General features: G+C 43.7%; 1 protein-coding gene across 2 annotated transcripts in view; it reads right to left on the reverse strand.

Annotated features, from left to right (window-relative positions):
• The window catches only part of LOC111143189 (prostaglandin E receptor 3), a 186,404-nt gene extending 175,452 nt beyond the window's left edge, over window positions 1–10,952 (reverse strand). For both annotated transcript variants that reach the window (XM_022496718.1, XM_022496720.1), the window contains exon 1: window positions 10,018–10,952. In XM_022496718.1, the coding sequence (XP_022352426.1) occupies window positions 10,018–10,911 (894 nt within the window). In that variant the 5' untranslated portion in view covers window positions 10,912–10,952. The remainder of the gene's footprint in view (window positions 1–10,017) is intronic.
• Between the last annotated feature and the right edge of the window lie 684 nt (window positions 10,953–11,636).

Below are 11,636 nucleotides of genomic sequence, written 5' to 3' on the forward strand. Positions count from 1 at the left end.
AGGGTTCTGCTTGGTTGGCCCTGCCCACCTACTTGGCCTCACCTTGAAGGGTCTGTCCCTCTTACTTGCTCCAATATATCCACTGGCCTTCTGTCCATTCCTCTAATGTTTTCACTCCTTTCCACCCTGGTGGCTCCTCACACTGCTCTTTTGTCCTCAAAGTATCATCCTTCACGATTCATCATAAGTAACATTTTTTTCAGCAGACTTCCCTAACCACCCCACACCCCAGCAAGGGATGGAGTCCTCTTTGACACTCTCTTAAAGTACCTTTTTCTTGCTTTCATAACATGCTTATTGTTTTAGTGATATATGTAAGGAATGTAGAAGCTACATTATTTCTCTATTCAGGTGGACAGAGCAAGTCACATTGGAGCAGACCTCATAGAATAAAAAGTAATTGCTTTGGTAAATGTAGAATGAGTAGATCACATACTGGAAATTGGTGTTACAAGAAAATCCACATAACACTCCTGGTACACACCACTGATCACTTAGGAAGAGGTAAACGGTCATGCTTTCTGGAAAGAAAAAGGTGGGGGAGGGTTGGCAGACTAACCTTTTCTCCCAAGATGTGAAGCTAAGAAACTTCAAGTAAAGTGACTTTGGCTACATTCAGTGGAGGGAAAAGACATGGAGAGTTTTACAAGGAAATTCATCAGGAGGGAAAAGCAAACTTGTCAGGAGATGGTCTGAGTACAACCCAGAGACTAAGGACCCAAAAAGGCTGGTTCCACATTGTATGTGTCCTGAGGCCACCTGCCCTCTGGGCCCATAAACTGTAGCACAGTGGTTATCCTCTGGGAAATTACTGCTGAGCTTTATGTCTGTATTTATGGGTGTGAATTAATTTGTTCTCTGACAATGGCACCCAAGCACAGACCTACAACAGCCTGGGTAGGGACGTGCTCCAGCAGGGCCTCAGAGCAGCAGCAGACCAGCAGCACTGCCCTTCTGCCCAGAAAAGGCCCATCTGCAGCAGCAGCACCATGTGGCTGTGACAGCAACCACGGTAATGACCCATCAGACTGTAACATTTATTTACTGGAATGACTTTTCTTCATTGTCTGCTACCTCAGGAGATTGAAAGCTTCATGAAAGAAAATTGTAGAGCACAGATTGCACACCGTTTAACAAAAGTGTCATTCACCTGGAATACAATGTGGACAGTGCCCCCTAGAGTTATGTAACTGTTCAACACGGACAGTCCTACGAGTCAGCCCTGGTCACTACGGTACAACCAGGACGAGCAGAATAGCAGGCACACAGCAAGCCCTCAAAAAATATTCATAGAATGACTGTATAAAACAATGTGTGATATACTTGGTCCTCTTGCACACACATCTCCTCCTCTCCTGAGGAAGTCTTTGGGTGTTTCCCCTCACGCGTCTAATACAGTATGTCCACAAGGGACAGTTTTATCTATTTCAAGCCACAGGAAGTCAGAGCTGAAAGGAAGGTTAGAGTTGATAATGGTTTTTATTTTACTGATGAGGAAGGGAAAACCAGGAAGATAAACAGACTTCTATCATGTGGTGGTAAAGCCTAGACCAGACTCCCGGTCTTCTGCTTTCCGGTGCCTTATTCCCTCACTTACTTCTCTAGTCACCTTCTTCTGTTCTGATGAAGCAGAGAGGAGAGCTCACGAGTCAGGGGGGCATTTCCTCACTAACTGCCACTCGTGCCTTAGGACTGTTGAGGCACGGGCATGCAGGTGTGCGTGCTCCACCAGACCCACGCAAGGTGGCTGGTAGCAGGACATTATCCGGGAAATTTCCTACACGGAGACCACAGTGAAACCTCCTCCCTACTGTCAGGTGAATTCCCCCACATGCTTCTTGTGTTTTATAATCTCTCTTTCAGCATTTTCCACACTAACAACATATTTCTTTTTCCAAATTTCCCTGAGTCACACCAACAGAAGCATATTCTCTACCATAGAAAATAACACTCACAAAGTTTGGAAAGTAGGGGGGAAAAGATCAAATCTACTTTCAGGAATCAAATATTTTTCAGAAATATCAAAAGATTAGTGAAAAGTAGGTCTTTTAAGTTACACTTGATTTTTTGGAGGGTCAATAATTGCTTAAAAGAAGTAGTCTTGGGATGCCTGGGTGGCTCAGTCAGTTGAGCGTCTGCCTTCGGCTCAGGCCTTGATCCCAGGGTACTGGCTTGGAGCCTTGCAGGGAGCCTGCTTCTCTCTTACCCTGTGCCACTTCCTCTGCTTGTACTCTCACTCATTCTCTCTCTCTCTCTGTTAAATAAATAAATAAATAAAATCTTTTAAAAAATTTTTAAAAAGTAAGTAGGCTTCCAGCTCTAACTTGACCTTCTGTTTTTGTATTTTCAAGATTTTAAAAAATAGTACTGCTATTTGTACTTCTATTACATAACTTTTACCTAAATTAGCTAATGTCCTTCTTTCTAATAGAGTTAAGGGTGAAAAATCAAGCCTCCTCTTCTATCTCTGCCACTATCATTCTTTAGATTTATGGTTCTTCAAATGCCTATCTTAAAAATTGGTACTGGTAAACTAATATTATACATTTTTAATAAGTGCCAAAATCACTCAGTGAAATGTCTTTCTTATGAATGTTGCCAAAGAGACCGTCTAGGAGAGCCACTGGATGGGAAAAATCATACTCTGTGCTATTTATAGACTATAAATAACATTAATGCCTTGTCAGGACCTGGTCAAATTGTGACACAATTTACAACTCCGTGATTCTCACGCTTGGCCTCATTGTGTAAACAATCTTGGGCTTTGAGTCAGTGGTGGAAATTCTGTTTAGCTTCGATATTAGTGATCATCTCTGAAGAGATGAGAACAACTGAGTCACCAAACATACTCTTAAGTCTGCAGGATAATGACTAACAACAATAATGAGATGCACAATTAATTTGACTTAAACATTTGTGTGAGAACAAGTAGGGGTATACAAAAATGTCTCTGACTGGAAAAACACGGGCACATTCTAGACCTGTGGCAGAGGTCTTCAGAGGGTGAGGCAGTGGTTATACCTCCAGGTTTAGGGAAAAGGGAGATGAGACACAGCATGTTTTTAGATTTAGAGAGTTAATTAACAGGCAGCCATGAAGGGGAAAGGATTCCAGAGCTGACAAAATGCAGAAGAGAGATGGTGGCAGGGGGAGAGGGGGAAGGATGAGTTATATTACCTTGTAAAAATTTATGCACCTGAGTTGACCATTTTTCTTATTTTATTTATTTTTTTCTGAAAAGTTCCATTTCTGCACCACACATTTTCTCCCCCAGTGAACTACAACTAATCAAGCTATGAAACATCACTTGTCTTTTTTCTTCAGTTTCTTGGGGGAAAGGTTTATCTGGACACAAGAAATCAACCTTATTATCATAGTAAAACATCATAGTAGTATTCATAATATTACAGGGATATTCCCAATTATTTTCACAAAGATTTATGTTGGTTTTCATTACAATCCTGTGAAATTGGTGGGTGGGTGTTTTTATTCCTACTTTGCCAAAGAAAAGCAAATAGTTCACAAAGATAACAAGTAAATTGTCTAAAGTCACACAATTAATTGCTTATGTAACTGGGACCAGATAGTGTCTTCTGATTTAGGTGCTTAGATATTCAAACAATAACTATATACTGGGCATACCTTGTATGGCATGCAATTATGACCATTCCAGGGAAAAGAACAAGACAGATACTGTACCTGGCCTCAGGAGGCCAATTAACCAATACATCCAGGAAAGTCTGACTCAGACTATGACTGGGAAATGCAAGGTAGGTGCTATGGAACCAAATGGCCAGAGCACCCGTTTGGTCAGGTGAGGGTGAAGAAAGTCTTTTCCAATAAATTGACTTCTAACTTGAGACCGTAGGCAATCCGGGAAGGCTGACTACTCGGCAGCTACCAGTTGACTGCAGAGTGAAGTGGCCAGTGAAAAAATGGAGAGACAAGAGTTCTGAGTAAAGAGCACAGAGAATTTCTTGCACTCCATAATTCTACTTCTGTATGTGTGTGTGGTGCTTGGGATGCCTGGGTGGCTCAGTCAGTTAAGCTAAAGAAGTCACTCATCCTCAACTGTCATTTCTGCATACAAATGACTATAAAATATTGACATACACTTAGGGGTTGAGATAGAAGGGGAACCCCAAGAAAAATCAGGCTCCTTTGGTTATCTTCCTTAATCTATGGAAGTTGGAATTTTCTAGGGAAAAAGGGGTGCTTTAGAGGCCATCTAATAATCCTCAAGAAGTATGGAGGGAGTTGAAATAAAAACTTCCTACCTATCTCTATGATAAGGAATTGAGGAAAATGGGAGAGTCAAAATCTGACATGTTACAGTTGTAGACCTTTGAGACTTTAGGCATGAGTGAAATAAATGTGGAACACTGTTATATTAGAAAAAATATTACACAAATGTGGGGCACCTAGGTGGCTCATTCAGTTCAGCAACTGACTTGGTTTCCTCCCTTCATGATCTCAGGTTCCTGAGATGGAGTCCCAAGTTGGCGTCCATGCTCAGCATGGAGTTTGCTTGAGATTCTTTCCCTCTGACCCTTCCCTGCTCTCTCTCTCTCTCTCTCTCTCTGTCATTCAAATAAATAATAAAATCTTCAGAAAAAATTACACAAATGTAAGGAGTTTAAGGGAGGACTTCCCACCCAAGCTCCCTGCAATGCAAGGCCAGAATTAGAAGCTGAAACATGACGCAGAATCCCTCACTACCACCCATCAGCACCCCCGGAGGAATCATCGTCTGTTACAAATGTGTTCAACACATATTCCTGAAGGTTATTCCCAGAAAACTGAACCCACGGAAACTTTCATAATTGATTTCTTGACCTTTACACCTTTTTCAAAAGAGAAAAGCCAATGAGTCACAATTATGTTACAGCTCTAGACCATCTGAATTTCTTCAAATAGAATGGCTTAAGAACTGTTTAATTCTTGGCTCTCTCTGTTATACTATAAATAAAAAAAAAATCTGTGTTCTTTAAGCCATGATTTATATAATTAATCTTCAAGTTATATTGGTTTCTAGATATATCATTTAGATAATCCACCTTCACCATATGTACTCTGTCCAAAACCGTAGTGACTCAGGAGCCTGTTCTTACAAAAAAAACAATTGGCCATCCAGTCTCCTTTCTAGGTTTCCCATTCCTGTGTATTGAACTATCATTCTTCCCAGTTAGAGAACGTGAGAATAACATAAATGGGAAAAATACCTTAAATGTCTAATGGTCTGACCTCCAAACTTTACAGATAAAAAGACATATAAGTTGCCCAAGGCCCACTATTACAGCTAGAATTCCTGTCAAAAATAAAAAAATCAACAACATAAAAAGCTGAAAGTTAATGATAGCTAGTTCTAATATTCTTTATACTTGTGTTCTTTGAATGAGAAAATAGTAGAAAATAGTGGCAATCTTACAGGATGCAGTTAAATGGTATAATGGACGTGAAAATATTAACCGCAGTGAAGAGGACAGATGCAGAAGAAACGTCTGTCAATCAATCACAGAAATTGACCATTTCTGATAACTTTAGTTCTCTATTCCCTTTCTTTCTCTGACTCACCTCTTCCCACCATCTCTACCCTAAAGCTCTAACTGACTTGTAAAAGCAACTCATAACTAATCTCTCTTTTCCATTTTCCAGTCCAAATCTATCCACACACCACAGCCATATCAATCTTTGTAAACCCTCTCCCCTGTTCAGAAACTCAAAATAGAAGTTCTATGGTTTACTGGCAAAAGAATGCTGTCCTCATCCCATGTTCATCTTAACAAACTCAGTCTGATCCCATAAACCTTTTCAAAGCATTTTCCCATGGTTCTAGTGGACACGTTCTGTTCTGGTTTGTGGGGAACTCTCACGTGCGGAACTCTCAGCTGCAAGGTCAAGCTCTGCCATCCCTCTTCTTCCCTGAAGTCTACACTGCTAAAGTCAGACGGACATTCTTCCCAGAACCAAAGGCACTAATTACATCAAATCTTGCGTTGTCCTCTAATTGTTTCACTCATAAATGTGGGGATTCTGCTTCTCTGAACAGATTATAGCTCTTCCACCAGTTTTCAATAATTATACCTAATATCCTCCCCACAGTGCTTAAAATGTACTGTAATAAAAAAATAAAGAATTCTGAATAAACTCAATTCTTATAAAAACAAATTAGAGATGGGGCACCTGGGTGGCTCAGTAGGTTAAAGCCTCTGCCTTCGGCTCAGGTTTCAGGGATCGAGCCCCACATCAGGCTCTCTGCTCAGCAGGGAGCCTGCTTCTTCCTCTCTCTGCCTGCCTCTCTGCCTACTTGTGATCTCTGTCTGTCAAATAAATAAAAATTTTAAAAAATAATGAGATTTTTCCCCCATAATGCCAGTTCACATGTGTAGTCATTTTCCTGAAGCAACATCCTAAATAAGGCAGAAATTTACAGGTAGAGAAAATTAGCAAGTCCATAATACTTTTCTGTACTATAAACAGTGTTACCTCTGTAAATAATCTACCCTGTATAATTATAACACGTGGTATATTTAAGGCAAGTTTCATTTGTCAAAATATATCAGTGATTCCTTAAATTTAAAAGAAGTCACATCCACATTGTGAAATATCTTCTTGAATTGAAGCATCCCTATTTACATTTATGGATACTGAGCAGAATTTGGAAGCTCAAGATTAAAGGCAGAAATTTCTATAGCAGCTTTTATCCAGTTCCAAAGTTGTAGATGAGAAACATTGGTCCTCTGCCCTCCTTTTTCACAATGTTAGTTTTATATTTACTATTTTTTAAAGATTTATGTATTTATTTGAGGGAGAGAGTGAGAGAGAGAGAGAGAGAAGGAGCAGGGGGAGGGGCAGAGGGACAGGGAGAAGCAGGCTCCCCACTGAGCAAAGAGCCCCACATGGGCTTGATTCCTGGACCCCAGTATCATGACCTGACCTGAAGGCAGACCCTTAGCAGACTGAGCCACGCAAGTGCCCCATATATTTACTATTTTTAAGAGAGTGACCATGTTAGCCACATTCCACCTGTTTGGGGAGGGTCAGGTTTAAACAAACACAAGATGTACTCATAACTTTTGGCGAACAACACCCTGAGGTGATTCCTGTTTCTGGAAACTTGGCTATCATGTCTAATACCTGGACTATTTGGTGAATTTGGTTCATAAAAAATAAAATAATAATAAAAAGTCAAATAGATTGCATTGCTGAGTCAACTAGTTGATTCCAGTAGGATTTGATGCCACATAGAAACATAAAGTGACCACAAATTGTAGATCATCTATCACAATGACGACATTTCCCACTGTATTCTCAATTTCACATCTCACATTTTGTGAGGTTTCTGGAAGAAAGAAAAGTAAAAAAGTTTTGTTTCCACCATAGGTAAATCTCTGTTTAAGTATTTATGTGGCAGAAACTTATTGCAGGTTGGATGTTTTCTTATAACGGTATCTATTCTCTGCTAAGTTTTCCAGCAGTAACATTAAATTTTACTATAGTCGTGATAGTCTTCAAAATAAGATACACTCAGGACCCATTTAAGTTAAGTGTGAATAATTAGATTAGTATCCTGCACACAACTCAACAAAAACTAATAAGAAATCTATATTTTTCTACAGTTATAAAACAGATGTAAAAAAAAATCTTTCACTTCAACATTAACACACATTAAAAATTTAATTCACTAAGTTCGTGTTTTTATTTATTTATTTATATTATTATTTTTATTACAATTCCCTAACCTACTAAGAAAGCAGTTTTGCCAGTTTCTTTTCTTTGCAATAACTTTTTTACTGCAGATATTTCTGAAGATATTGGAAGGTTTAACTTCAATGTTTTTGAAGGTTTAACTTTCAATGTTTGTGCACAAAACAGAAGACAGAACCATCTCCTTTGGTTTAAAAAATACCTACTTTGGAAACCATGAATTTCTCCTCTTTGATATGATTACATGTTAAATTTATTTCATTTTTTTAAGTTTAATGTTTTTATAAGAAATGAATCAACAGAGTCTCTGATACAAAGTTGCAAGCCAGTTAATATCTTTTGAATGCAGAAATTAAATAGGACTAGTTCCAAATATGTCTTTCTGAAGAGAGTGAGTTTTACTATCTAGCTTACAACTTTCAAAATTGATCTAAATTCTTAGAGTTATCATGCCCGTGGCATTAGAATCAAAATTATTAAATAAAAACACACTACATAGTTTCTCTTCATCTGGTTAGCTGTATAGATAAGCATTTTATTTGTATGATTTAATTGCATTTCTTTTAAGATATAAAGTGTGTGATAAGAGCAAACTCAAAAGCGAACTCAAACATATAAAGTGTGTGATAAGAGCAAATTCAGTTTCAAATGACAGCTGTGAAAAACTCAGATACTCTGTTTGTCTTTAAAGTTATGTCAATTACCACATTTATAAAGTGTTTGTTTTTTAGAACTCTTTCTCCCTTCTGTTTGGGCGCCGACGTACCCCCAACCGTATAAGTAAATATGCCTAAAATTGGTGCTGGTCTTTATAAGCCATGGTGATGACATCAGCCTGAGTTCCAGCTCTTGGAACGCAGAACTGTGACCACACCGTGACTTGTGAGCATCTAGGTCCCGACATAGCTCTCCTTGTCACCACGTGTCACTGATTTGGAGCCAAGACTTGTACTCTAAATATACTGCACCAGTTAAACACAGGTATTCTGGAATATCTGCTTGGTCAAATGCAAGGGAGAGAGGGAGGGAAAAAGGAACTAAGGTTTTGTTTTTAAATATGAGGAATTTAAAACTAAATGTTTTAAAACTAAATCTAAATTAAATTTAAACTAAATTTAAAACTAAATCCACAGCAATGTCAATATACTTAATACCACTCAATCACCCACTTAAAAATGGTAAATTTCATGTTATGTATATTTCATCACCAGAAAGAAAAACTATTTGAGAGTGGTTCTGAAAACTGTGTCCATGGATTTCAGAAGTTTTTCACAACTGTCTAGTAACTTTCCAGGTCCAATATATAATCCGCTATAATTCTGCCACATTGATCTGGTAACTCTTTCTGCCATACCTCCTTAGTAAGCCAGGCTGCTTGGAACCTAAACAAATATCCATTCATCAGGTATTTCTAAACTACACTCACCCACAGAAATCTCTAGCTGAAAGTACCACAGAGGAAAATCTGGAAAGTACCAGGTAAAGCTGGGTGTTACACAAGGAGCGAGTGTAAACATCACTTGCTCCCAGGCTGTGACCCTCTATGAGGAGCTAGGAAGTGCAGAAACCCCCAGGATCCTATCTCAGGACTGGCCCTGCCACAGCCCTGCCTGTTTGGCACAAGGGCAAGCAAAGGCTGGTCAGAGTTCCCAGGCTTTAGGGTCCCACCAACTGAATGTGGGTTCAAACACTTCCTAGAGGATACAAGCACCATTCCAAAGGGCTGAGGCAGGCTGCAGCAGCAGCAAGACATATCTTCACTCTCCTGTTTCCAGTCAAGAGTGAGCCTGCAAGAAAGGTTAGCCGGGTTCTGCTGGGCAAGCGCACACTGCTGCCTCAGAAGCTGCAGGACGTCTGTGCCTGCCTGCTCTCCCAGGTAGGGTAGGTCCAGAGACTGAAAATCGCCTCAGCTTGCAAAAGATATTTGAAATAAGGAGAAAACGCAGAACACCAGGCTACAGTTGTCACAGCCATTCTGCTCCCACTGCACCTGTTAGAAACTCGTATCTGTGCACATGCACTGAAATGACAGCTGGGCATCCTCCTACTTTCTCTGGTTAGAGTGTAAGCAGCCCTGTGGTCTCCAGTTGTGTGTAAACAAACCTAGAAGGATACCTGGCACTTGAAAGGTGCTCAGCAAATAAATGAGGACCTCAACTCTGAAGCCACAACCAAGATAGGGGGACAGAGGCCTCTCCAGTCCTCTGTGGTTGCAAACACACCCATGCAGGTGCTGCCACATCCAGAGATTTCCTTTGCCCGCCGCCACGCGCGCCCATCCTGACCTCCGCACTCGCTGGAACTACTTACCAGCAACGGCGACCAGCAGACCGACAGCACGCACATGATCCCCATGAGCTGGATGGCCGTCTCGGTGGTGATCCGGCCCCATTGGGCGCTGGACTGCGACGCGGTGGCCTTGGCCCGGCAGCGGGACACCAGGGCCTTAATGGTGGCCAGGTTACAAGCGAAGGTGACGGCCAGAGCCGAGAGCCCCAGGAAGGCAAAGGTGGAGGCGAAGAAGAGGTTGCCCCAGTTGTGCGACGCGCTAGTCCCGTTGCCTCCTTCCCCGGTGCTAATGAAGCACCATGTCCCGGGCCACTGGATGGTGTACTGGCCTACGCCCAGCACCGGCAACAGGGCGAAGGCGAGCACCGCCAGCCACACGCCGAGCAGCACCGCGCGGGTGGCGCGCGTCTTCATGTGGCTCGCGTACCAGTGCGGCGCCCGGATGGCCAGCGCCCGCTCGACGGCCATGGCGCTGGCGATGAAGAGCGAGGAGAGCCCAAAGACGGTCATGGTCAGACCGAAGAAGGTGCAGAGCCTCCCCGACGGGTCGAGATGCTCCCAGCGCTGCTTGGACAGGTACACGACGATGACCACCGGGCTGGTGAGCAGTTGCCCGACCAGGTCTGTGAGCGCCAGCCAGCCGATGCACAGCAGGAACGACTTCTTGCGCTTGCTCTCCCGCCGCCGGTAGCTCCGCGACACGAGCAGCATGGCCAGCGCGTTGCCCACGAAGCCGGTGATCAACATGGTGATCGGGAAGGCTACCGACACGGAACCGCAGTCCTCGCGGGGGTCCCGGGAACCCGTGAGGTTGCCCTGCGCCGCGGCGGAGAGCTCGGGCGACCACATGCCCGGGTAAGAGTAGTTGAGGCGGGTACAGAAAGGGGCGCTCCCGTCGCCCCGGGTCTCCTTCATGTTGGCTTCGAGGTGAGGAGGGGACGGCGCCCGGAGAGCAGCAGCGGGAGCTGGCGGGCGGGGCGCGGGCGGCGGCGAAGGTCGGTGTCCACCCGGACTGGGGCTAGGGCTGGGCTGCCCTCCATGATGCGGGGCGTAGCCGCCGCCTCACTTCTTTCCTCTGGCGGCGGCACCGCGCCGTCGGCTCCGGGAAGCCAGTAGCTCCGAGGCGCGCGAGGTGCGGGCCCCTTCTATAAGGCCGCGGAGGGCGGGGCGCCCGGGGGTGTGGGCATAAGTGCGCTGGGAGGAGGATGGAGAAGCAACTGTGCGCGTCTCTCGGCTGCTGCGTGACCGCTGTCCTGGCCGCCTGGGCTGGAAACTCCCAGGAGGACTCCTTGCTCCCACTCCTGGCCGGACGGGACGCCTAGCCAGTCCTCTCTTCCCTGCGCGGCGCCTCCTCCTCTTCTTTGCCAGAGGAGCGCCCGTGGGCGACCCGGGCTAAAATGTCTCCCTGCGCTTCCAGACCCGCGGCAACTTGCCAAGGCCGACCTGAGCGCCCGCCCCCCTCCTCACCGATCCACCGACTCTAACGCAGGGACTCCATCCTCGTCCTGAAGCTCTTTTGTAACCCTGGCAAGTGTAACTCACCTGTCCCTAAGCGATCCAGGCAAACCACACTCGCGTAGCTGAGTGTGAACTTTTCTCCCTTTATGTACTCTGGGGTTCCAGAATGATCGCGAGCCGAC

This window comes from Enhydra lutris, unplaced genomic scaffold (assembly GCF_002288905.1).
Source record: "Enhydra lutris kenyoni isolate GAN:26980312 unplaced genomic scaffold, ASM228890v2 scaffoldscaffold9, whole genome shotgun sequence".
Classification (NCBI taxonomy): domain Eukaryota; kingdom Metazoa; phylum Chordata; class Mammalia; order Carnivora; family Mustelidae; genus Enhydra; species Enhydra lutris.